Below are 26,756 nucleotides of genomic sequence, written 5' to 3'. Positions count from 1 at the left end.
GAAAGTCTAATAGATTTTCCTCCTTTCACCATTTCTGTCTATACCCCATGAAATATCTGACCCTGGACAGTCAGTGAGTTGCCTTGGATAACCTGCCAAGAGTTGGTAATCCAAGGTATCTCAGTCAGAAGGTTTGCCTCAAGTGCTCAAAGGGGAAGTGGAACAGTCAGATTTTCTGAACAGGCTAAGTGCGCCCTCTGCAGTTACATTACATATCCTACACTCACAGTCATCACTGAATTATCAGTATGTAGCCTGTTACAAAGTATCACTTCACACATTAGGCCTACACCCTTACAGAATGAAACCTAACATATATCCAAAGCAAGAGACACACAACACATTTAGCAGGCTCTACAAATTTATTTTTCATTTATTTCCTTTAAAAAAAAAAACATTTTTATGAGTAACTTTAAAATGTTTAACAGTACCAACATCTGCATGGACAATGATCCTGAATATAAAAAACATGAAATTGTTCTTACTTCACCACTGCGACCTCACTGTCTTTAATTAACATGACAACACAACTCACTCACCCAACCATGATCTAATAAAGATAACATACTATCGAGCTGTGGTCGTTATTGATTTTAATTGTCAGTGAATGGTTAACATAAAGAACCATTCCTGATCAATTATTAATTGTGTGCATCATATTCCCTGTGTGTAATGTGCATTGTGCAAAGGTGGATACGGGAGAGGACTGGCTGGTTGAGTCAAAGTCCATTTTTGGGTTAGTAGTGTCCATGTAACAGCCTCTACTTCATGTTGTGTTCATATAGTAGTACGGCCTGGATGCACCAACACCAGGTCAGGTGTGTGCAACTCATTTTGCCCTGTGTTGTATTTCCTCGAAGTGGTTATTAACAAAAACAAACATTTTACTCAAACCAAACGCGGGCCGGATTAGATGTGTGTGTGCGCGTGCATGTTTAGACCACACAGCTTTTTTCTCCTCTCTGTATAGTAGCTGCTGCTGCTTGGTCTGCTTCTCAGAGGCAGGTGTGGACAGGAGCCATGGGCATGCTGTGGGCAGACTCTATGGGCATGTCTGCCCCCTCTCCATGTCTGTACACCTCAGTGCCAGTCTGTGTGGGCACCAGAGGCACCACTGGCAGAGCTGTTGGAGAGAGACAGGCATCAGATTGGCATTACACACACTGAGACTGAAATTGCATGGCTTTTACTACAGGTCAGTAACAGTACTCTTTCAGGACGTTAAGTTACCGTTGGTGAGCTAATCCCCTAAAAAAGACACTAAGGTAGTAATTATAGGAATATTAATGATGGGAGACAGACATCAACATCCCTCAGGTGAGGTCAGAGCTGTAGGGACTGAGCCTGAAGACCAGGGCTGGTGAGAGGGCCCAGGTTCCTGTAAAGCGAGGCTGGGTTAGAGGGCCTGAAACAAGGGGAGCAGTCTGGGCCATGTGCCTCCTGTGGGGCCAGGCTGGCTCTGTGAGGGTGATAAAACACTGGGGACGGTGAGATCACTGTGTTTTATTCCTCTGTTTGACAGCGTGGGGGCATTACTCAGGTAGTCTTTTCCCACAGCTACTGTGGAGCACCATGAGGCTGGCGAGACAGACTTTTACTTAGGAGCACCATGCTGCTTGGTGTTGTGAGGAGATTTCAGTGAAGCAAACGTGTTGACTCAGTCTGGACACAGGTAGGAAACCAGCATCTGAGGTTTCACGCACCTGCTGCACAGCTAAATACAGGTGTGTGTGTGTATATAAAGGTGTCATGCAAGGTGACTATGATGTATTTGTTTGCTCTAGCTAGCTAATACATACTAGTACACAACATATATTTACTTGTCCATAGACGCATTTTGGGGTACTCACAGCTAGGAACAGGTAGGATGACTGATGTGAAGTTGCTAGGCAACCCAACATGGCCTCCTAGTAGGTCCTGAGACAAGGTGTGATCTTGGGGTTGGGGGAACACCATTACATTTGAGTTAGGACCTGAGGAGGACCAGAGAAGAGAAGAGCTGTATACTACTACACTACTACACTGATCCAGTTACCATAAGAGCTCAAAGGTTACCCTCATTACGAATACTCTCAAGTCAGTAAGCAAGTTCACAATGAAACAGTATGATAACAACATAAGTGAAGACACAATGCACAGTGGACAGATTAGATTGTGGGAATTGAAAGTTGACCTATTTTAGGTTTTAATTGTTATTGAACTCTGTTGTTGATCTGTAAGGCAACCTAGTGAAAGTTAGTGGTATTCAGTTTGAGGGTTTTTACTGTAAGTATCTCCCCTCTGGAGTGTACCGTGCCCTGTGCGTTGTCTCAGGCCCCCAGTGGCCCCCTCCCCCAGCAGCATCTCCTGCAGCAGGCTGTCCACGCTGGGCTCCCCCAGGAGCCTGGCCAGCTGCAGGGTCTCCACCATCTGCCAGGCCACACTCTGCAGGGGGGGCAGCATCAGCAGCAGCTCTCCAAAACGCCCCCGCTGTTCACAGGTGGCCTCGTCCAGCAGCACCTGGGCCTGGAAACGCAGCCGACGCACTGTCTGAGGGGCCTCCAGCCCTGGGCAGTCTGAGAGACAGGGAGAGAGAGGTTGAGTTAATACTACACACACACACAGAGAGAGAGAGACATCAATCTATACACAATACTCCATAATGACAAAGCAAAAACAGGTTGAAGTCGGAAGTTTAAATACACTTAGGTTGGAGTCATTAAAACTTGTTTTTCAACCACTCCACAAATTTCTTGTCAACAATCTATAGTTTTGGCAAGTCGGTTAGGACATCTACTTTGTACATGGCACAAGTAATTTGTGCAGTTGCAAACCGTAGTCTGGCTTTTTTATGGCGGTTTTGGAGCAGTGGCTTCTTCCTTGCTGAGCGGCCTATCAGGTTGTGTCGATATAGGACTCGTTTTACTGTGGATATAGATACTTTTGTACCCGTTTCCTCCAGGATCTTCACAAGGTCCTTTGCTGTTGTTCTGGGATTGATTTGCACTTTTCGCACCAAAGTACGTTCATCTCTAGGAGACAGAACACGTCTCCTTCCTTAGCGGTATGACGGCTGCGTGGTCCCATGGTGTTTATACTTGCGTGCTATTGTTTGTACAGATGAACGTGGTACCTTCAGGCATTTGAAAATTACTCTCAAGGATGGACCAGACTTGTGGGGATCTATAATTTTCTTCTGAGGTCTTGACTGATTTCTTTTGTTTTTCCCATGATGTCAAGCAAAGAGGCACAGTTTGAAGGTAGGCCTTGAAATATATTGTCACGTTCTGACCTTTATTTCCTTTGTTTTGTATTTATTTAGTATGGTCAGGGCGTGAGTTGGGTGGGCAGTCTATGTTTGTTTTTCTATAATTTGGTTATTTCTATGTTTCGGCCTAGTATGGTTCTCAATCAGAGGCAGGTGTCATTAGTTGTCTCTGATTGAGAATCATACTTAGGTAGCCTGGGTTTCACTGTGTGTTTGTGGGTGATTGTTCCGGTCTTTGTGTTTTGCACCAGATAGGACTGTTTTGAGTTTTCACATTTCTTGTTTTTGTTAGTTTGTTCATGTAAAGGGATTTATTAAAACATGAATCAAAACAACCACGCTGCGCTTTGGTCCGCCTCTCGTTCAGATGAAGAAATCCATGACAGAATCACCCACCCAACTCGGACCAAGCGGCGTGGTAAACAGCAGCGACGACAGCAGCAGCAGCGGCAACAACAGCGGCCAGCATCACAGGACTCCTGGACATGGGAGGATGTATTGGATGGCAAGAGTTGCTACACCTGGGAGGAGATCCTGGCGGGAAAGGATCGCCTTCCATGGGAACAGGTGGAGGCAGCTAGGAGAACAGAGGCAGCCGGAGAGAGGAGCCGGCGATATGAGGAGGCAGCACGGCAGTGCGACAGGTACGAGAGGCAGCCCCAAAAATTTTTTTGGGGGGGGCAGACGAGGTGTGGTACTAAGCCAGGTAGCAGACCTGAGCTCACTCCTCGTGCTTATTATAAGCAGCGCATTACTGGTCAGGCATCGTGTTATGCGGTTAAGCGCACGGTGTTGCCAGTGCGTGCCCATAGCCCGGTGCGCTATAGGGCAGCCCCCAAAAGTGCCATGTGAGTGTGGGCATTGAGCCAGGGCGTATGGTGCCTGCTCAGCGGGTTTGGTCGCCGGTACGCAGTTTTGGTCCAGGTTATCCTGCGCCGGCTCTGCGTGCTGTGTCTCCGGGGCGCTGGGAGGGTGCAGTGCATCCTCTGCCTGCGCTCCGCTCGTGCCGGGCAAATGTGGGAGTGGAGCCTAGGGGAGAGATGCGTGTAGTGAGCACTAGATCTCCCGTGCTTATCCACAGCCCGGTTCAACCTGTGCCTGCACTCTGGGGGGTCCGGGCTAGAGTAGTTGTCCAGCCTGGGGAAGTGGTGCCAAGGTTGCGCACCAGAGCTCCAGTGCTCCCCCACAGCCCGGTCCTTCAGGTGCCTCCTCCTAACACCAAGCCTCCTGAAGGTCTCCCCAGCCTGGTGGTTCCTGTGGCAGCCCCACGCACCAGGCTGTCTCTCCGGCTCCGCTGCCGGAGCCTCCCGCCTGTCCGGCGCCGCTGCCGGAGCCTCCCGCCTGTCCGGAGCCTCCCGCCTGTCCGGCGCCGCTGCCGGAGCCTCCCGCCTGTCCGGCGCCGCTGCCGGAGCCTCCCGCCTGTCCGGCGCCGCTGCCGGAGCCTCCCGCCTGTCCGGCGCCGCTGCCGGAGCCTCCCGCCTGTCCGGCGCCGCTGCCGGAGCCTCCCGCCTGTCCGGCGCCGCTGCCGGAGTCTGAGGCGCCAGAGCCCCTCAGCCCAGAGGCGCCAGAGCCCCTCAGCCCAGAGGCGCCAGAGCCCCTCAGCCCAGAGGCGCCAGAGCCCCTCAGCCCAGAGGCGCCAGAGCCCCTCAGCCCAGAGGCGCCAGAGCCCCTCAGCCCAGAGGCGCCAGAGCCCCTCAGCCCAGAGGCGCCAGAGCCCCTCAGCCCAGAGGCGCCAGAGCCCCTCAGCCCAGGCGCCAGAGCCCCTCAGCCCAGAGGAGCCAGAGCTTCTGCCCCTCTGTCCAGAGCTTCTGCCCCTCTGTCCCGAGCAGCTGCCCCACCTCTGTCCCGAGGAGCTGCCCCACCTCTGTCCCGAGGAGCTGCCCCACCTCTGTCCCGAGGAGCTGCCCCACCTCTGTCCAGTGGGGTCATTGAGAAGGGTGGCCATGGTGAGAGAGCCACGGAGGCGGACAATAAGGCGGACTAAGACAATGGTGAGGTGGGGTCCGCGTCCCGCCCCAGAGCCGCCACCGCGGACAGACGCCCACCCAGACCCTCCCCTATAGGTCAAGGTTTTGCGGCCGGAGTCCGCACCTTTGGGGGTACTGTCACGTTCTGACCTTTATTTCCTTTGTTTTGTATTTATTTAGTATGGTCAGGGCGTGAGTTGGGTGGGCAGTCTGTTTGTTTTTCTATAATTTGGTTATTTCTATGTTTCGGCCTAGTATGGTTCTCAATCAGAGGCAGGTGTCATTAGTTGTCTCTGATTGAGAATCATACTTAGGTAGCCTGGGTTTCACTGTGTGTTTGTGGGTGATTGTTCCTGTCTTTGTGTTTTGCACCAGATGGGACTGTTTTGAGTTTTTCACATTTCTTGTTTTTGTTAGTTTGTTCATGTAAAGGGATTTATTAAAACATGAATCAAAACAACCACGCTGCGCTTTGGTCCGCCTCTCGTTCAGATGAAGAAATCCATTACATATATCCACATGTACACCTAATTCACTGTTTAAAGACACAGTCAACTTAGTGTATGTAAACTTGACACACTGGAATTGTGATACAGTGAAATATAAGTGAAATAATCTGTCTGTAAACAGTTGTTGGGAAAATTACTTGTGTCATACACAAAGTAGATGTCCTAACCGACTTGCCAAAACTATAGTTTGTTAACAAGAATTTTGTGGAGTGGTTGAAAAAGGAGTTTTAATGACTCCAACCTAAGTGTATGTAAACTTCCGACTTCAACTGTAGATAGATACTAATGGTAATGGCAATCAATAATCATTGAACAGCAGCGTAATGGTAGTAATAAATCAAATCAATACTAATTTTAGCAGCAGCGTAGGTTTCAGGGGAAGCAGTAGTTGTTAGCCATTTAACAGTCTTATGGCCATGGGATGGAAGCTGTTTAGGAGTCTTTTGGTTTGAGCCTTGTTGCAAAGGTATCGTCTGACGGACACGAGCATTGAGAACAGTCCATGTCTCGGGTGGCTGTAGTCTTTGGCAATTTGTGGCATGCACTGTCACATCCTTATCTGTTTCACCTGTCTTTGTGCTTGTCTCCACTCCCCGCCCAGGTGTCGTCCATCTTCCTCATTATCCCCAGTGTATTAATACCTGTGTCATCTGTTTGTCTGTTGCCAGTTTGTTTTGTTCGTCAAGCCAACCAGCGTTTTTCCCCCTGCTCCTGTCTGTTTCTAGTTCCTGTTTTCTAGTTTGACCATTCTGCCTGCCCTGACCCTGACTGCCGTTTCTGTACCTTGTCACACCACCCTGAATTATTGACCTCTGCCTTCCCTGACCCCGAGACTGCCTGCCATTCTGTACCTTTTGGACTCTGATCTGGATTACTGATCTCTGCCTGCCCTTGACCTGTTGTTTTGCCTGCCCCCTGTTCTAGTTCTTGAGGGAGAGGTTGTAATCCTAGCACCACACTTCCAGGTCTCTGGCCTCCTCCCTGTAGGCCGTCTCATGGCTGTTGGTGATCAGGCCTACCACCGTCGTGTCATCGGACAAACTTGACGATGGAGTTGGAGTCGTGCGTGGCCACGCAATCATGGGAGAACAGGGAGTATAAGCACACACGGCTGGTGGGCCCATGTGTTGAGGGTCTGCATGGCGGGTTGAGTAACAGTGGTCTGGGACTTTAACGCCCCAAGTGGCGAAGGAGATGTGTTGATAGAAGTTGAGCATCACCAGTCTTAGTGATGCGAAATTAAAATCACTGGCAACAAGAAAAGCAGCCTCCGGGTGCATTGTTTCTTGCTTGTTTATAGTCTTGTACAGTTTGTCAAGTGCCAGCTTGATGTTGTTATCCTGAGGTGGAATATACACTGAGTGTACAAAACATTAAGAACACCTGCTCTTTCCATGACATAGACTGACCAGGTGAATCCAGGTGGAACCTATGGTCCCCTATTGATGTCACTTAATGTTTTGTACACTTAGTGTATTCAGCAGTCACGGTAACAGTTGTAGGTACACAAAGAGCCCGGGGCAGATGAATCAAAGTTGAAGTCAGAATTGAGGTTATTAACTACCGATCTGATGTCCAAAAGATTCCGTTCGATCATAGGAAAATGATAAACGCCAAAATCACAAAATAGAAAAGTTGGGTCAGAGCACGTAAGACAGCAGCAATACAGTACGGCGCCATCTTTACATAGAGAACATGAGAGACACATACATGTACAGTATGCTTATACTGAGAGACAGAGTGAAACCACTGAGATAAACAATTCCTATAACACAGCCCTGAGACAGAGAGAATGGGAGATTAAGAGAGACAAATCCTCAAGCTGCGGCCCTATGAGAATAGAGAGAGATGGGATTGCTGTGGGGATATTATACAATACACTTCTTTACTAATTGAAATGCATTATGTGTAATAAACTAAACTGATATTATTAGAGAAAGGTTAGGTAAAGGTAGTAGGGCAGGGTCACACAGGACAGAGCTGAGCACACATGCGGTGTGTTTATTTCTGTAGGTAGTCAGTCATCTGTGTCAGACTTGGCCTGATGCTGCTGTGTACTGCTGTGCACTGCTGTGCCAGTTTGGCCAGTCAGTCTGTCAGACCGGTGGCCTGGCTCTGCTGCTGTAATCACCACCTCAGGCCAACAGGCTGTAAAGTCCAGCAGCCAGTCACCTCTCCCTGCCAAAACCTTGCCCAGATATGAATAGTTTCTTCCCAGAACACGATGAAACCAGACCGCCAGGCCAAGACAAACCAAGAGGGGGCCAAGGACAGAGCACAGAGAGAGACGAGACAGTCCCAGGAGAGAACAACTGTGAAATAAAAAGATTCCTGGCGAAAGTCTCTTCCTTTGTCTGAGGACAGAGGAGAGGTGAGAAGAGGTGAGGAGGGGCAGGGGGGTGGCTGGTGGTGACCAAAGGACTGACTGACCAGGACTGAAGAAGACTATGGTTTTAAGGCAGGCAAACTCGCTGTCGGTGATGTCCAGCTCTCTCAGAGGCTTGACCAGCTCCTCCAGGATCCGGGCAGCCACCCTGGACACCTCCACCTCAGGACCGCTCACTGGGATCACAAAGTAATTACCTGCAAACACAATCCACATATGAAATACTTATAATATAAATTAAGTAAAACTGTAAGTATAACTTTATACATTAGGTAAGTCTGCTTCCTTTATCAATATACACATATGGTAAAAGCAGCATAGCTTGTCGACCTTACTAGTATCAAACATTGGGTAAATTATTTTTTCATTATAAAACAAAGATGAGAGCACATCCCAGACTCAGCTGAGATATATATATATATATATTTTACCCAGAAGGATAATGTCATTGTAAGGCAGGGAGCGTCGAGCCACCCCTAGGATGAGGTGTTCAGCAGAGTGGGCTCGTAACAGGGATACCTGCACATAGACAAGACACAGCACAGAGACAACACACAGCAGCCATTACACAGACAGCCCTCCCTGCAACATGAGTATTCCAACAGCTAGTGATCCAAAACCCAACACAAAGACAGCTGGGCTGAATGTGACCGCCTGCTTAGACAGGTGCAGCTCACATGTTCATACAGACACATTAAGTAGGATAACATCCAAAGTTCCAAACCCTGTCGTCAACGGGGAGGCTGCAGAACTCTGGGATGCGCTTGGCCCACTGCACCAGCAGGAGGAGCTGCTGCTTCATGGACTCACACACGTCCCCCACGAGCGCTATCTTCTTGGTGTTGAACTCACAGCTCATAGGGGAGGTCAGGGCTGGAAACTGAGAGTGGCACACAATAATGAGAGGTTCCATATTGGCCCTAGGTGTCAGTGTAATGTGAGAATGAAGAGAGGGTTGGAGGAGATGGATGGGGCAGGGTGCAGGGGTTAGATGATGGGTGCTTGGACAATCGTGAAGGGCAGAGCAAGCAGAGGCAGGTAGGGTATTGGGTGGGGGAAAGGTCACTTCAGAGAATGGTGGTAATAGAGAATATAAGGGTGTAAGATGAGAAATGGATTTTGGATGTGTGTTGTTGGTGGGTCTGTCTCTGGAACGATGCTGTTGGATGGTGATCAGAGCCCCTTCAGCACACAACTCACATTGAAGGAGACATTGCATGAAAACTTGACCCAAATGGAAAACAGCCTGGCCAAATTGTGGTTCATTTGTCAATCATCCAATTAAATTTCTGCCGCATTCCTTTCGCACATAAAGAGGATATCTGGTTGTTATTATGTATTTGAAGCCAATTGAATGCTGGCACACAATCCAAGCCCAGGCACTGCCATTACATAGGACTGCTGTGATCAGATGTGAGTCTCTCTGGGCAATTTGGCAATTTCTAAGGAGTAACTGAATCCAGTCTGTAGCTTGAATCTCCAGGGGACCTTAATGGCCGGCTGTCTAAAGTGCAGCCTGTATCCTCTCCATCTCTAGCCTTGCCACTGCTGTGTTTCTGAGAAACAGATAAGGGGCTCTACTCTGGGTTGTATGGGAAATGGAAGCCTCTGGAGCACTCTGTGGCTTGAATAGGGAGAGGTTTAATAGTGACAGTCTCTTACCTGATGCATGCTGGCCTCTGCCTGTAGCAGTACACTGATTGACAGAGTGCCCAACCCCTGTCCCTCTCCTCTGCGGCTGCTGATGCGGTCCCGCTCGTTCTGCACAGCTGGAAATAAAATAATAGGAGGGAGGGAGAGTCCCTGGATTTCTTGTGTTCACTGTTTTACTTGTACAAAGTATACTCAATGGAAGGGTAATGTTGTAATTATAGCATACACCTACACTGAACAAAAATCTAAATGCAACACGTAAGGTGTTGTTCCTATGTTTCATGAGCTGAAATATAAGATCCCAGGAAGTTCGCACAAAAGCTTATTTCTCTCAAATGTTGTGCACAAATTTGTTTACATCCCTGTTAGTGAGCATTTCTCCTTTGCCAAGATAATCCATTCACCTAACAGGTGTGGCATATCACGAAGCTGATTAAACAGCATAATCATTACACAGGTGCACCTTGTGCTGAGGACAATAAAAGGCCACTTTAAAATGTGCAGTTTTATCACACAACACAATGTCACAGACGTCTCAAGTTGAGGAAGCGTGCAATTGGCATGCTGACTGCAGGAATGTCCACCAGAGCTGTTGGCAGATAATTTAATGTTAATTTCTCTACCAACATTGTTTTAGAGAATTTGGTAGTACGTTCAACTGGGCTCACAACCGCAGACAACATGTATGGTGTCATGTGGGCGAGCGGTTTGCTGATGTCAACGTTTTGAGCAGAGTCCCCTATGATGGCGGTGGGGTTATGGTACGGGCAGGCATAAGGTAAGGTCATCGAACATAATTCAATTTTATCGATGGCAATTTGAATGCACAGAGATACCGTGACAAGATCCTGAGGCCCATTGTGAGGCAATGTTTTTTGTTGGTATCTGTGACCAACAGATGCATATATGTATACCCAGGCATGTGAAATCCATAAATTAGGGCCTAATGAATTTATTTCAATTGACTACTTCCTTATATGCACTGTAACTCAGTAAAATCTTTGAAATTGTTGCATATTGCGTTAATAATTTTTGTTATACATTTAATTTTGAAACTCATCTGTATTGAGACTATTTCAGTGCAAATTCAATTTCCAAATTCCCCATTGTATGAAAAGTAACATCTCTAATTTTGATTCTGATTTTGCCAACATATTAAACCTGACTATGTAATTAGGCAAAGGAAGGCATCAGAAGGCTGACAGTACAGGGCCTGATGATTGGGATTGTGTCTGACAGAGGAGACTGTCTCATAGTGACCTCTGTGCCTGTATCATTACAATGGATGACCTCAGCCTGATTTCAGTCTGCTCCACAAAGTCAGACAACAAGCCCCAGTCTGAGAGCAATCAGTCACCACAGCTGACCTCTCAGCAGCCAATCAGGACCCTATTAATCAAACTGGAGCTGCAGAGACAGAGAGAGACCTCTGCCTTGGAGACATGGCCATAGGTGATGATGTCACAAATTAGTCCTCCACGGAGCATAAGTGAAGTGATAGATTGAAAGTGGCTGTGGACATTCAGCAAGGAGAATAGGAGTACAAATAATGATTGTTGTCAAAAATGGTTTGTTAGAATTTGTTGTCCGGATTAATGTACAATTGAAAAACATTAAACCAAAGGCTTATACAAATTTTCAAAATGGCATGTTCTGATATTTTCTGGCATAGCTTTGCTGTTTCTTAAATGCTAATTGATTGGTCTGCAAAATTAATATGGCAAATGTTTGAATCTTTCTCCCTGACTATCACTAAGGGGGCTCAGCTCAGCTTCAGTTTCTCTCTTACGGAACATTCCTCTGGAATGAGGGCTCAGCAAAGAGAAGTATCTCTCTTGAAAAAGCCAGAGCAAATATTTGCCCATGCTCAGCCATGTTAATTATTCATGTGAGGAGCCATTCATGGATCCTCTAATCCCGTCTCTCTCTCTCCTGGTTATCTGCCGCAGCCAGTGGAAGATAAGGTCTACAGTGCACACTGCAAACAGCCACTCACTCAGTATTGCTCAAGAGAGCGGCATGTTGATCTTGTTGCATTTCCCTCACAGTAAGAGGCGAATACACTCTTAGAAAAAAGGGTTCTTCGGCTGTCCCCATAGGAGAACCCTTTTGGGTTCCAAAAAGAGGGTTCTACCGGGGACCAAAAAGTTTTCAAAGAGTTCTCCTATGGGATAGCCAAAGAACCCTTTTAGGTTCAAGATACCCCTGCACATCGACTCTGTACTGTTACCTCGTGTATTTATTCTACGTGTTATTAGCTTTCGAATATTCTGTTGTTTATGAAGCATGTGACAAATACATTTGATTTGGAATAGCACCTTGTACACTATACCCCACTCACTACCCCTGCTTGAGCCTCCACTACCCACCCCCATCTGGCGTGCCTGCCAACACCAATTCCCCCCTTGGCGTTGGACATGGTTATGTAATGTGGGTAAATATTGTGATTTGTCAACTTGTATGCTTATGGCTTTAAAAACAAAATGCTGTGTGTGTGTGTATGTGCATGTGCGTGTGCGTGCTGGTAGGCTTTAAAAATATATATTTTGAATTAATAATGTGGCAATTTATTGTGTAATTACTTTGTAGTATGGTGCCATACAGTATGTAAACTCTATGCCATGATTAAACAAAAAAAAACTCACCTTCCTTTCTCATGCCAGCTCGGAAACATTTCCGAAGCCTGCAGTAACGGCATTGGTTCCTCTTGTCTTTGTCCACAACACATTGCCTGCTGAACCTGCCGACCACACACACACACTTCAATACAACAGTTGTAAGATTCTGTAACGCACAATCAGATATAAAGTCTCACACTATGGGCTTCTGTAATTGTGATGGCGTCAGATCAGTGCTGTACAATTTCAGTGCTGTGGGCATACACATGTTCAGACAGGCTCCTAACGCTTAGTTCCAGACCTTTCATAGAAACCTGCGAAATGACAACTCCTATAGTCTATACAGTGTGGTAAAATCGACTTCTCACATGTAAGAGTAAAACTCATCACACCATTGACTTGGAGTCTTCAACCACTGTATTAAGGTTATTTTCTCTTTGTCTGAACAAAACCCAGAGACTATGACACAGAAGTTGGCTTTCTATTCTTGGCCAATTCAACTCTCATACTTTTCACTTCACAATGGATGTGGTTGAGAACTGTACCACCAGAAAAAGTAATCAGTTATTGAGATGGGGGTTGAAGACTGTAAAAGAAAGTACTTTACCAGAATTTCAGCTAAAAAAAATGACCAGCTGCCCTAGTCGTTGGCAGTAAATTTGTCTCTGTGTTGTCATGTGGGTCGGAGGTGGACAATAGTGAGCATAATAATAATTCCAATGACCTGCAGTTCTAACAGAACCTTGGTGGTATCTCAAATGCAGTCTTCTGAGAATCCGTAGGCGAGCGAGTAAACTCCCACTACCATCTGTTCTTCTTGCTAACGTGCATTCAATGGGAAATAAAATTGATGACCTACGATTAAGATTATCCTAACAACGGGACATCAAAAACTAACATCTTATGATTCACCAAGACGTGGCTGAACGATGATACGGACAATATAGTGGTAGAAGGATTTTTCATGCATCGGCAGAACAGAGACGCTACCTCTGGTAAGACGAGGGGTGGGTGTGTGTGTCTATTTCTTAATAACAGCTGGTGCGCAATGTCTAATATTAAAGTAGTCTCTAGGTATTTCTCGCCTGAGGTAGAGTACCTTATGATAAGCTGTAGACCACACTATCTACCAAGAGAGTTCTCATCTATGTTATTCGTAGCCATCTATTTACCACCACAGAATGAAGCTGGCACTAAGACCGCTCTCAACCAAGTGAAAAAGGAAGAAGAAAATGCTCACCCAGAGGCGGCACTCCAAGTGGCCAGGGACTTTAATGCAGGCAAGCTTAAATCAGTTTTACCAATTTTTTACCAGCATGTCGCATGCACAACCAGAGAAAAAAAATTCCTAGACCACCTTTACGCCACACACAGAGATGCATACAAAGCTCTCCCCCGCCCTCCATTTGGCAAATCTGACCATAAATCTATCCTCCTGAGTCCTGCTTACAAGCAAAAGCAGGAAGTACCAGTGACTCAATCAATACGGAAGTGGTCAGATGATGTGGATGCTACACTACAGGACTGTTTTGCTAGCACAGCCTGGAATATGTTCTGGGATTCAGCCAATGGCATTGAGGAGTACACCACCTCAGTCATCTGCTTCATCAATAAGTGCATCGACGACGTCATCCCCACAGTGACTGTACGTACATATCCCAACCAGAAGCCATGGATTACAGGCAACATCTGCATCGAGGCTAGAGTTGCCACTTTCAAGGAGCAGGACTCGAACCCGGACGCTTATAAGAAATCCCGCTATGCCCTCAGACGAACCATCAAACAAGCAAAGCGTCAATACAGGATTAAGACTGAATCCTACTACACCGGCTCTGACGCTCGTCGGATGTGCAGGGCTTGAAAACTATTACGGATGACAAAGGAAAACCCAGGCGTGAGCTGCCCAGTGAGGCGAGCCTACCAGACGAGCTAAATGCCTTTTATGCTCGCTTCGAGGCAAGCAACATTGAAGCTTACACGAGAGCACCAGCTGTTCCTTCAAACGAGCTTCAATGCCATGCAACACTCCTTCTGTGGCCTCCAACTGCTCTAAAACGCTAGTGAAACCAGATGCATGCTTTTCAACCGTTCGCTGCGCGCACCTGCCCGTCCGACTAGCATCACTACTCTGGACGGTTCTGACATAGGTATTTGTAGTTGTCCACATATTCTAGGTGTTTAGCTAGACTGTAAACTCTCCTTCCAGACACATATCAAACATCTCCAATCCATTTCGCAACAAAGCATCCTTCACTCATGCCGCCAAACTTATCCTAGTAAAACTGACTATCCTACAGATCCTCGACTTCGGCGATGTCATCTACAAAATAGCTTCCAATACTCTACTCAGCAAACTGGATGTTGTCTATCACAGTGCCATCCGTTTTGTTACCAAAGCCCCTTATACCACCCACCACTCCGACCTGTATGCTTTAGTTGGCTGGCCCTCGCTACATATTCGTCGCCAGACCCACTGGCTCCAGGTCATCTATAAGTCTATGCTAGGTAACGCTCCGCCTTATCTCAGCTCACTGGTCATGATAACACCCACCCATAGCACGCGCTCCAGCAGGTATATCTCACTGGTCATCCCCAAAGCCAACACCTACTTTGGCCTCCTTTCCTTCAAATTCTCTGCTGCCAATGACTGGAACGAATTGCAAAAATTGCAGAAGTTGGAGACTTATATTTCCCTTACTAACTTTAAAAATAGCCCACCCAATCTACCTACCTCATCCCCATATTGTTTTTATTTACTTTTCTGCTCTTTTGCACACCAGTATCACTACTTGCCCATCATCATCTGCTCATCGATCACTCCAGTGTTAGTGTAAATTATAATTACTTCGCTACTATGGCCTATTTATTGCATTACCTCCTCACGCCATTTGCACAGACTGTATATAGACTCTTTTTTGTCTACTGTGTTATTGACTGTGCGCTTGTTTATTCCACGTGTAACTCTGTTATTGTTTGTGTCGCACTGCTTTGCTTTATCTTGGCCAGGTCGCAGTTGTAAATGAGAACTTGTTCTCAACTAGCCTACCTGGTTAAATAAAGGTGAAATATGTATATGTTTAAAACACTGTGGCACTCACGTCAGTAGCCATGAAGTGCTTTGAAAGGCTGGTCATGGCTCACATCAACAGCATCCTCCCGGACACCCTAGACCCACTCCAATTCGCATACCGCCCCAACAGATACACAGATGACGCAATCTCAATCACACTCCACTTTCAAATCAAATCAAATTTTATTTGTCACATACACATGGTTAGCAGATGTTAATGCGAGTGTAGCGAAATGCTTGTGCTTCTAGTTTCGACAATGCAGTAATAACCAACAAGTAATCTAACTAACAATTCCAAAACTACTGTCTTATACACACAAGTGTAAGGGGATAAAGAATATGTACATAGAGATATATGAATGAGTGATGGTACAGAGCGGCATAGGCAAGATACAGTAGATGGTATCGAGTACAGTATATACATATGAGATGAGTATGTAAACAAAGTGGCATAGTTAAAGTGGCTAGTGATACATGTATTACATAAAGATGCAGTAGATGATAGAGTACAGTACATACGTATACATATGAGATGAATAATGTAAGGTATGTAAACATTATATTAGGTAGCATTGTTTAAAGTGGCTAGTGGTATATTTGACATCATTTCCCATCAATTCCCATTATTAAAGTGGCTGGAGTTGAGTCAGTGTGTTGGCAGCAGCCACTCAAAGTTAGTGGTGGCTGTTTAACAGTCTGATGGCCTTGAGATAGAAGCTGTTTTTCAGTCTCTCGGTCCCAGCTTTGATGCACCTGTACTGACCTCGCCTTCTGGATGATAGTGGGGTGAACAGGCAGTGGCTCGGGTGGTTGTTGTCCTTGATGATCTTTATGGCCTTCCTGTAACATCGGGTGGTGTAGATGTCCTGGAGGGCAGGTAGTTTGCCCCCGTGATGCGTTGTGCAGACCTCACTACCCTCTGGAGAGCCTTACGGTTGTGGGCGGAGCAGTTGCCGTACCAGGCAGTGATACAGCCCGCCAGGATGCTCTCGATTGTGCATCTGTAGAAGTTTGTGAGTGCTTTTGGTGACAAGCCGAATTTCTTCAGCCTCCTGAGGTTGAAGAGGCGCTGCTGCGCCTTCTTCACGATGCTGTCTGTGTGGGTGGACCAATTCAGTTTGTCTGTGATGTGTATGCCGAGGAACTTAAAACTTGCTACCCTCTCCACTACTGTTCCATCGATGTGGATAGGGGGGTGTTCCCTCTGCTGTTTCCTGAAGTCCACAATCATCTCCTTAGTTTTGTTGACGTTGAGTGTGAGGTTATTTTCCTGACACCACACTCCGAGCGCCCTCACCTCCTCCCTGTAGGCCGTCTCGTCGTTGTTGGTAATCAAGCCTACCACTGTTGTGTCGTCCGCAAACTTGATGATTGAGTTGGAGGCGTGCGTGGCCACGCAGTCGTGGGTGAACAGGGAGTACAGGAGAGGGCTCAGAACGCACCCTTGTGGGGCCCCAGTGTTGAGGATCAGCGGGGTGGAGATGTTGCCTATCCTCACCACCTGGGGGCGGCCCGTCAGGAAGTCCAGTACCCAGTTGCACAGGGCGGGGTCGAGACCCAGGGTCTCAAGCTTGATGACGAGCTTGGAGGGTACTATGGTGTTAAATGCCGAGCTGTAGTCGATGAACAGCATTCTCACATAGGTATTCCTCTTGTCCAGATGGGTTAGGGCAGTGTGCAGTGTGGTTGAGATTGCATCGTCTGTGGACCTATTTGGGCGGTAAGCAAATTGGAGTGGGTCTAGGGTGTCAGGTAGGGTGGAGGTGATATGGTCCTTGACTAGTCTCTCAAAGCACTTCATGATGACGGAAGTGAGTGCTACGGGGCGGTAGTCATTTAGCTCAGTTACCTTAGCTTTCTTGGGAACAGGAACAATGGTGGCCCTCTTAAAGCATGTGGGAACAGCAGACTGGGATAGGGATTGATTGAATATGTCTGTAAACACACCAGCCAGCTGGTCTGCGCATGCTCTGAGGGCGTGGCTGGGGATGCCGTCTGGGCCTGCAGCCTTGCGAGGGTTAACACGTTTAAATGTTTTACTCACCTCGGCTGCAGTGAAGGAGAGGCCGCATGTTTTGGTTGCAGGCCGTGTCAGTGGCACTGTATTGTCCTCAAAGCGGGCAAAAAAGTTATTTAGTCTGCCTGGGAGCAAGACATCCTGGTCCGTGACAGGACTGGTTTTCTTTTTGTAATCCATGATTGACTGTAGACCTGCCACATACCTCTTGTGTCTGAGCCGTTGAATTGAGATTCTACTTTGTCTCTATACTGACGCTTAGCTTGTTTGATTGCCTTGCGGAGGGAATAGCTACACTGTTTGTATTCGGTCATGTTACCGGTCACCTTGCCCTGATTAAAAGCAGTGGTTCGCGCTTTCAGTTTCACGCGAATGCTGCCATCAATCCACGGTTTCTGGTTTGGGAATGTTTTAATCGTTGCTATGGGAACGACTTCTTCAACGCACGTTCTAATGAACTCGCACACCGAATCAGCGTATTCGTCAATGTTGTTGTCTGACGCAATACGGAACATATCCCAGTCCACGTGATGGAAGCAGTCTTGGAGTGTGGAATCAGATTGGTCGGACCAGCGTTGAACAGACCTCAGCGTGGGAGCTTCTTGTTTTAGTTTCTGTCTGTAGGCAGGGATCAACTAAATGGAGTCGTGGTCAGCTTTTCCGAAAGGAGGGTGGGGCAGGGCCTTATATGCATCGCGGAAGTTAGAATAGCAGTGATCCAAGGTTTTGCCAGCCCTGGTTGCGCAATCGATATGCTGATACAATTTAGGGAGTCTTGTTTTCAGATTAGCCTTGTTAAAATCCCCAGCTACAATGAATGCAGCCTCAGGATGTATGGATTGTATGGTTTGCAAAGAGTCAAATAAAGTTCGTTTAGAGCCATCGATGTGTCTGCTTGGGGGGGAATATATACGGCTGTGATTATAATCGAAGAGAATTCCCTTGGTAGATGATGCGGTCGACACTTGATCGTGAGGAATTCTAAATCAGGTGAACAGAAGGACTTGAGTTCCTGTATGCTTTTGTGACCACACCACGTCTCGTTAGCCAAAAGGCATACGCCCCCTCCCCTCTTCTTACCAGAAAAATGTTTGTTTCTGTCGGCACGATGCTTGGAGAAACCAGCTGGCTGCACCGACTCCGATAGCGTCTCTCCAGTGAGCCATGTTTCCGTGAAGCAAAGAACGTTACAGTCTCTGATGTCCCTCTGGAATGCTACCCTTGCTCAGATTTCATCAACCTTGTTGTCAAGAGACTGGACATTGGCGAGAAGTATACTGGGGAGTGGTGCACGATGTGCCCATTTCCGGAGTCTGACCAGAAGACCGCTACGTTTCCCTCTTTTACAAAGTCGTTTTTTTGGGGCGCCGGCTGGGATCCATTCCGTTGTCCTGGGTGAAAGGCAGAACACAGGATCTGCTTCGCGAAAGTCATATTCTTGGTCGTACTGGTGGTGGTGCTGGTGGTCGTACTGGTGGTGAGTTGACACTGCTCTTATATTCAGTAGTTCTTCTCGACTGTATGTAATGAAACCTAAGATGACCTGGGGTACTAATGTAAGAAATAACACGTAAAAAAACAAAAAACTGCATAGTTTCCTAGGAACGCGAAGCGAGGCGGCCATCTCTGTCGGCGCCGGAAGTACTTTTTCACCTGGACAAAAGGAACACCTATGTGAGAATGTAGTTAATTGACTACAGCTCAGCGTTCAACAACATAGTGCCCATGAAGCTCATCACCAACCTCAGGACCCTGGGACTAAACACCTCCCTCTGCAACTGGATCCTGGACTTCCTGACGGGCCACCCCCAAGTGGTAAGAGTAGGCAACAACACATCTGCCACGCTGATCCTTAACACTGGGGCCCCTCAGGGGTGTGTACTTAGTCCCCTCCTGTATCCCCTGTTCACCCACAACTGCGTGGCTAAACACGACTCTAACACCATCATTAAGTTTGCTGACGACAACAGTGGTAGGTCTGATCACCGACAACGACGGCCTATAGGAAGGAGGTCAGGGAACTGGCAGTGTGGTGCCAGGACAACAACCTCTCCCTCAATGTGAGCAAGACAAAGGAGCTGATCGTGGACTACAGGAAAAGGCAGGCCGAACAGGCCCCCATTAACATTGACCGGGCTGTAGCGGAGCGGGTCGAGAGTTTCAAGTTCCTTGGTGTTCACACCACCAACGAACTATCATGGTCCAAACATACCAAGACAGTCATGAAGCTGGCACGACAAAACCTTTTCCCCCTCAGGAGAGTGAAAAGATTTGGCATGGGTCCCCAGATCCTCAAAAGGTTCTACAGCTGCACCATCGATAGCATCCTGACCGGTTGCATCACCGTCTGGTATGGCAACTTCTCGGCATCTGACCGTAAGGCACTACAGAGGGTAGTGCGAACGGCGCAGAACTCCACTGGGGCCAAGCTTTCTGCCGTTCAGGACCTATACAATAAGCGGTGTCAGAGGAAAGCCCATAAAATTGTCAGGGACTGTTAGACTGTTTTCTCTGCTACCGCACGTCAAGCGGTACCGGAGCACCAAGTCTAGGACCAAAACGCTCCTCAACAGCTTCTACCCCCAAGCCATAAGACTGCTGAACAATTAATAAAATCGCCACTGGACAATTTACATTGACCACCCTCCCTTTTGGACACTGCTGCTACTCGCTGTTTATTATCTATGCATAGTCACTTCACCCCCACCTACATGTACAAATTACCTCAACTAACCTGTACCCCCGCACACTGACTCGATGCTGGTGCCCCCTATATATAGCCCCGTTATTGTTATTCTTATTGTGTTACTTTTTATTATTACTTTTTATTTTAGTCTACTTGGTAAATATTTTCTTAACTCTTCTTGAACTGCACTCTTGGTTAAGGGCTTGTAAGTAAGCATTTCACAGTAAAGTCTACACTTGCTGTATTCGGTGCATGTGACAAATAAAGTTTGATTTGATTTGAAATGACACCCTATTTCCCATTTAGTCTCAGGTCAAAAGTAGCGCACTAAATGGGGATCCAGCCTGGTCTCATAGACTAGACGTAACAGAGTAATTGTAAATCCGGGACACTGAAATTAGTATGATACAGTATGTTACATTTGGTATGCTTACATAAGACAGATGGTTACTTAAAGTAGGGTGGTTGGTCGAGGTGTATGGGTGGGTGTATAACGCAAACGTCTAGAAACCAATAGATTGAGAGTTTGAGTCTCATCACAGACAACTTTATCATTTGAGCTAATTAGCAACTTTTCAACTACTTACTACTTTTTAGCTACTTTGCAACTACTTAGCATGTTAGCGAACCCTTCCCGTAACCCTTTCTGCTAACATTTCCCCTAACCTTCATCCTTTTAGCTAACCCTTTCCTAAACCTAGCCCTTTAACCTAGTCCTAAATTTAACCCTAACCACCAAGTTGTAATTGGCCCGTGCAACCCAAGGCTTGATACCAGCAGAAACAGAAACTCTTAAACCTAACCACCAACCCCTAGCTTATGCTAACATTAGCCACCATAACATCTCATATATTTAGCAACTTCATAACATATTGCTCGTTTTGAAAATTCGCAACATATAATATGAATTGTAATTCATAACATATAATACTAAATGGGTGCTGGACATCCACAAATGAATACATACAGTTGAAGTCAGAAGTTTACCTACACTTAGGTTGGAGTCATTAAAACTCATTTTTCAACCATTCCACAAATTTCTTGTTAACAAACTATAGTTTTGGCAAGTCGGTTAGGACATCTACTTTGTGCATGACACAAGTAATTTTTCCAACAATTGTTTACAGACAGATTATTTCACCGTATCACAATTCCAGTGGGTCAGATGTTTACATACACTAAGATGACTGTACCATTAAACATCTTGGAAAATTCCAGAAAATGATGTCATGGCTTTAGAAGCTCCTGATAGGCTAATTGACATCATTTGAGTCAATTGGAGGTGTACCTGTAGATGTATTTCACGGCTTACCTTCTAGCAGTAGACCTCCATAAATCTGGTTCATCCTTTGGAGCAATTTCCAAATGCCTGAAGGTACCACGTTCATCTGTACAAACAATAGTACGCAAGTATAAACACCATGGGACCACGCAGCTGTCATACCGCTTAAGGAGACGCGTTCTGTCTCCTAGAGATGAACGTACTTTGGTGTGAAAAGTGAAAATCAATCCCAGCAAGGAAGAAGCCACTGTTCCAAAACCGCCATAAAAAAGCCAGACTACAGTTAGCAACTGCACATGGGGACAAAGATCGTACTTTTTGGAGAAATGTCCTCTGGTCTGATGAAACAGAAATAGAACTGTTTGGCCATAATGACCATTGCTATGTTTGGAGGAAAAAGGGGGAGGCTTGCAAGCCGAAGAACACCAACCATGAAGCACAGGGTGGCGGCATCATGTTGTGGGGGTGCTTTGCTGCAGGAGGGACTGGTGCACTTCACAAAATAGATGGCATCATGAGGGCGGAAAATTATGTGGATATATTGAAGCAACATCTCAAGACATCAGTCAGGAAGTTAAAGCTTGGTCGCAAATGGGTCTTCCAAATGGACAATGAACCCAAGCATACTTCCAAAGTTGTGGCAAAATGGCTTAAAGACAACAAAGTCAAGGTATTGGAGTGGCCATCAGAAAGCCCTGACCTCAATCCCATAGACAATTTGTGGGCAGAACTGAAAAAGCGTGTGAGCAAGGAGGCCTACAAACCTGACTCAGTTACACCAGCTCTGGCAGGAGGAAAGGGACAAAATTCACCCAACTTATTGAGGAAAGCTTGTGGAAGGCTACCTGAAACGTTTGACCCAAGTTAAACAATTTAAAAGCAATGCTACCAAATACTAATTGAGTGTATGCAAACTTCTGACCCACTGGGAATGTCAGAAATAAAAGCTGAAATAAATCATTCTCTCTACTATTATTCTGACATTTCACATTCTTAAAATAAAGTGGTGATCCTAACTAACCTAAGACAGGACATTTTTACTTGGATTAAATGTCAGGAATTGTGAAAAACTGAGTTTAAATGTATTTGGCTAAGGTGTATGTAAACTTCCGACTTCAACTGTACCATAGGAACCGAACCGTAACATATCATATTAAATGGAGTGCTGCGGATTTATTTACAGAATAATACGAAATGCTCTGAGAACAGGTTGGATCAGATATAAAAAAATATATATAAATATATATTTATATCTGATCCAACCTGTTCTCAGAGCATTTCGTATTATTCTGTAAATAAATAAATATATATATAAATAAACTTCTTTTTTTTTTTAAATAGGGCAATATATTGTGAATAGGGTGTCATTTGAGATGTCCTCTTTTTCAGTGACATGTGTGGTGATGAGTCCCACCTGCAGGTGTAGGCGTGGTTCTTCCTGACGCTCCTCCTGAAGAAGCCCTTGCAGCCGTCACAGCTGGAAGCACCGTAGTGTTTACCTGTGGCCCTGTCTGCACATATGGAACACACGCTCCCGTTGGTCTGTGGCAGCAGAGGGGCAGGCTCCGGCATCATCAACTCTGTCAGTCAATCACAAGAAAATGATTGAGATTCATACACTACAGCACACTGGAGGTCTGGTGTGTAGCTACTGCATGTGTTCAATTCACTCTTGAGACTTGGGGAGAGACATGTGAGGATATATATTACTGATGACCTCAGGCTAACATTAGAAAGCTTTGGAGATGCACAATGGAATAGGGTCTTGTAGGACACTGTTCTACTTTTACAGAGCGCCCCCCATTGCTGATGAATAAGTAAACATCTCCGAGCCTTGCTAATAAGCCCCAACAGGGTCTGCAGAGAGCGGATCACTCAGCTGAGAGATTGTCAACGCTGTGTGACAGCAGATAAGCACGATTACAGAGCAAAGAATTAATCAACGCCATCATCAGCTAAGGTGATTAATGAATCCCTGTTCATTCCACCTCTGTGAAGGGTAATAACCTTGTGCTGCACATAAAAACACACAACTTTCAAAGGCAGAAATGTGTTGATTGTGAGCTTATAGAGCTGTAAGAACAATGGCAGAGTTGTGTTGTTCCCCAGGTCTGATGAGGTTTGGAGGGGGTAATAAAAGCAGGGTTATAGGTAGAGATATCACTGCTGTATGTTACTGCCAGACTCACAGGCCCTCAGAGGACCACTGCTGCTTATTACTCAGAGGAAGAGGAAACTCCCCATTTAATTAAAGCAGATTCAGGTCAGTGGCAAAGACAAAGTCCACTGGCTAATTTTACACTGGGAGCTCCATTTTAATTCAATCTCCCTCAGTGTTGCTCTAAATTGTGTCCTGTCAGTGTTCGATCGCTGCAGGATTGTCTCTCTTAAAACCACTGACCGTCAAATATACTTTGTTGGTGTAGTGTTTGTGCAGTCACAGGGACAATGCCCCCAGGCTGTAATGTATTTAAAATTGCACACTTAGAGTTGGGAGACTGAGCAGCCAGGGAGAACAATTTAACATGGAGACTGCTTTCTGTGGTCAAAGATCAGTTCGATTGAATTAAGAGATTAGAATACATCTGCCACACAGCTATCTGCCTTGGAGAGCAGTCTGCTGGTAAAGCATCTCCTTAAAAGTGCCAAAGAAAGGACCTGATTCAGCAGAACAGACTCCTAATGATGATAATGATAAATTAAAATTAGATTATAAGGGAAAGCAGAAGAGGGAGGTCTTTAGATCACTCTCAGTATTGCTGGGAGTAATGACCGTTGCATTCACAGCATTTTGTGGAATGAGAGCTGATGTCATTGTATCCATGCCATGAGAAAATGGTCTTACAAATTCCTGTGTGCATGAGAGCTACAGTGGCAAGAAAAAGTATGTGAACCCTTTGGAATTACCTGGATTTCTGCATAAATTAGTCATACAATTTGATCTGATCTTCATCTTAGTCACAACAATAGACAAACACACTTTGCTTAAACTAATAGCACACAAGTTCATGTATTGTGCTTGTCTATATTGAATACATAATTTAACATGCACAGTGTAGGGTGGGAAAAGTATGTGAAACCCTAGGCTAATGACTTCTCCAAAAGCTCATTTAAGTCAGGAGTCAGCTAACCTGGAGTACAAACAAAATATGAGATTGGAGATGATGGTTAAAGCTGCCCTGCCCTATAAAAAAAACACAATTTGAGTTTGCTATTCACAAAAAGCATTGCCTGATGTGAACCATGCCTTGAACAAAAGAGATCTCAGAAGACCTAAGATTAAGAATTGTTGACTTGCTTAAAGCTGGAAAGGGTTACAAAAGTATCTCTAAAAGCCTTGATGTTCATCAGTCCACGGTAAGACAAATTGTCTGTAAATGGAGCAAGTTCAGCACTGTTGCTACTCTCCCTAGGAGTGGCCGTCCTGCAAAGATGACTGCAAGAGCACAGTGCAGAATGCTCAATGAGGTTAAGAAGAATCCTAGTGTCAGCTAAAGACTTACAGAAATCTCTGGAACATGCTAACGTCTCTGTTGACTTGTCCATGATACGTAATTCACTAAACAAGAATGTTGTTCATGAAAGGACACCACGGAAGAAGCCACTGCTGTCCAAATAAAACAATGCTGCACGTTGAAAGTTTGCAAAATAACACCTGGATTTTCCACAGCCCTTCTGGCAAAATATTCTGTGGACAGATTAAGCTAAAGTTGAGTTGTTTGGAAGGAACACACAACACTGTGTGGAGAAAAAAAGGCAAGTCACACCAACATCAAAACCTCATCCCAACTGTAAAGTATGGTGGAGGGAGCATCATGGTTTGGGGCTGCTTTGCTGCCTCAGGGCCTGGACAGCTTGCTATCATCGAAAAACTTGGGAATTCATTTTTCAGAATACAAGGCTGTCTGTCTGCCAATTGAAGCTCAGAAGTTGGGTGACGCAACAGGACAACGACCCAAAACACAGAAGTCAATCAACAATAGAATGGCTTCAACAGAAAATATGCCTTCTGGAGTGGCCCAGTCAGAGTCCTGACCTCAACCCGATTTAAAATGCTGTGGCATGACCTCGAGTGGTTCACACCAGACATCCTAAGAATATTGCTGAACTGAAAGTTTTGTAAAGATGAATGGGCCAAAATTTCTCCTGACCATTGTGCAGGTCTGATCCGCAACTACAGAAAACTTTTGGTTGAGTTCATTGCTGCCAAAGGAGGGTCAACCAGTTATTAAATCCAAGGGTTCACATACTTTTCCCACTCTGCACTGTGAATGTTTACACGGTGTGTTCAATAAAGACATGAAAACGTATAATTGTTTGTGTTATTAGTTTAAGCAGACTGTGTTTGTCTATTGTTGTGACTCAGATCAAATGTAATGACCAATTTATGCAGAAATCCAGGTAATTCCAAAGGGGTCACATACTTTTTCTTGCCACAGTACATTGTAAAGTGCTTAGAGTACTTTTTAAAACCATGTTCATCCAAGGGCACTGTGTATTTTATGCAAGCCCCCCATCTGAATGGAAGTTTTAAAAAGTTACCAAGATCTACTCATGAATTTGAACCTATAAAAATGAATGGATATTCAATATTTTATATTATTTGAATGTCATTTGAATATCATACAAACCCCCTCAAAATGTCAGACCAGTGTTTTGGTATTGTTGTGCACCAGTCTATGAGTGAAAGACAGACAGGTAAAGGTGTCATTATACCAGACGTACCTGTCTCTACAGGAAACACCCTGAGGTTGTCAAACTCCAGCATGGTGTAGGAGGGATCAAGGGTGGTGCTGTAGTCTGTGGAGTCCAGATCCAGCACATTCCCTGACAGCTTCATGGTTCTGGTCACTGCTTCAGGAGGCCACACTAGGCCCAAACAAAAGTCTGATTTATATGAGCAAAGGAACCAGAACAGGCTGCTGCACGACCTTCCTCTTCAGTTCACCACTCTGTTCCAAAATTACTCACTATTTCAGCGCAATCACTTAATTCCTCTGTGTCTTCCTGATTGTCTAGCTCAGGTAAATCAATGTGTTGTCATTCTGTGTGACGCTGCTATTCCTCCACTCGTCACAGGCCTCCAAAGTCCTGGTTCCTGTCCTGTGCTGATGTTTTCCTTGGCCCAGTGAATCATGTGTACCTTTTAGATTCTTCCTTTTCTCATCCCAGTATTCCTGGCAGGCAATTCTTACTCAGTTTGTATAACAGAACAAGTTATCCAGTATGTATTTAGCTGGTAGCTAATGTTCCAGATCAGTGTGACAGATCCCAAACGGCCTTCTAAAGGAGGGAAAGAGAGAGAGACTGAGATTTGGCCC

The 26,756-nt window shown here is 45.7% G+C and overlaps 1 protein-coding gene across 3 annotated transcripts; it reads right to left on the bottom strand.

Moving 5' to 3' along the window:
* Positions 1 to 348: 348 nt before the first annotated feature.
* LOC112249170 (hepatocyte nuclear factor 4-beta) lies at positions 349 to 26,756 on the bottom strand. Of its 3 annotated transcripts, none has more exons than XM_042321048.1 (11): positions 26,407 to 26,756; positions 26,161 to 26,304; positions 22,850 to 23,015; positions 12,408 to 12,502; positions 9,772 to 9,878; positions 8,834 to 8,989; positions 8,541 to 8,628; positions 8,154 to 8,306; positions 2,265 to 2,555; positions 1,851 to 1,973; positions 349 to 1,123 (listed from the first exon to the last, which is right to left on the bottom strand). In XM_042321048.1, coding segments are annotated over exons 1-11 (1,452 nt in total). In that variant the 5' UTR covers positions 26,408 to 26,756; the 3' UTR covers positions 349 to 995. The 3 variants fall into 3 exon arrangements, with proteins under 3 accessions (XP_042176982.1, XP_042176983.1, XP_042176984.1); XM_042321049.1 differs by having other exon boundaries at positions 2,292 to 2,555; positions 26,407 to 26,754; XM_042321050.1 differs by having other exon boundaries at positions 26,161 to 26,755.

The sequence above is a fragment of the Oncorhynchus tshawytscha genome, linkage group LG04, assembly GCF_018296145.1.
Source record: "Oncorhynchus tshawytscha isolate Ot180627B linkage group LG04, Otsh_v2.0, whole genome shotgun sequence".
Lineage (NCBI taxonomy): Eukaryota > Metazoa > Chordata > Actinopteri > Salmoniformes > Salmonidae > Oncorhynchus > Oncorhynchus tshawytscha.
This window is presented reverse-complemented; position numbering and strand designations above follow the sequence as displayed.

Coding starts and splice junctions, on each gene's coding strand:
- LOC112249170 (XM_042321048.1), bottom strand. Junction 12,503..22,849: donor AACCACGCCTACACCTGCAG/GTGGGACTCATC, acceptor TGTGGTCGGCAG/GTTCAGCAGGCAATGTGTTG. Junction 1,124..1,850: donor CATCCTACCTGTTCCTAGCT/GTGAGTACCCCA, acceptor TCTCTCCAACAG/CTCTGCCAGTGGTGCCTCTG.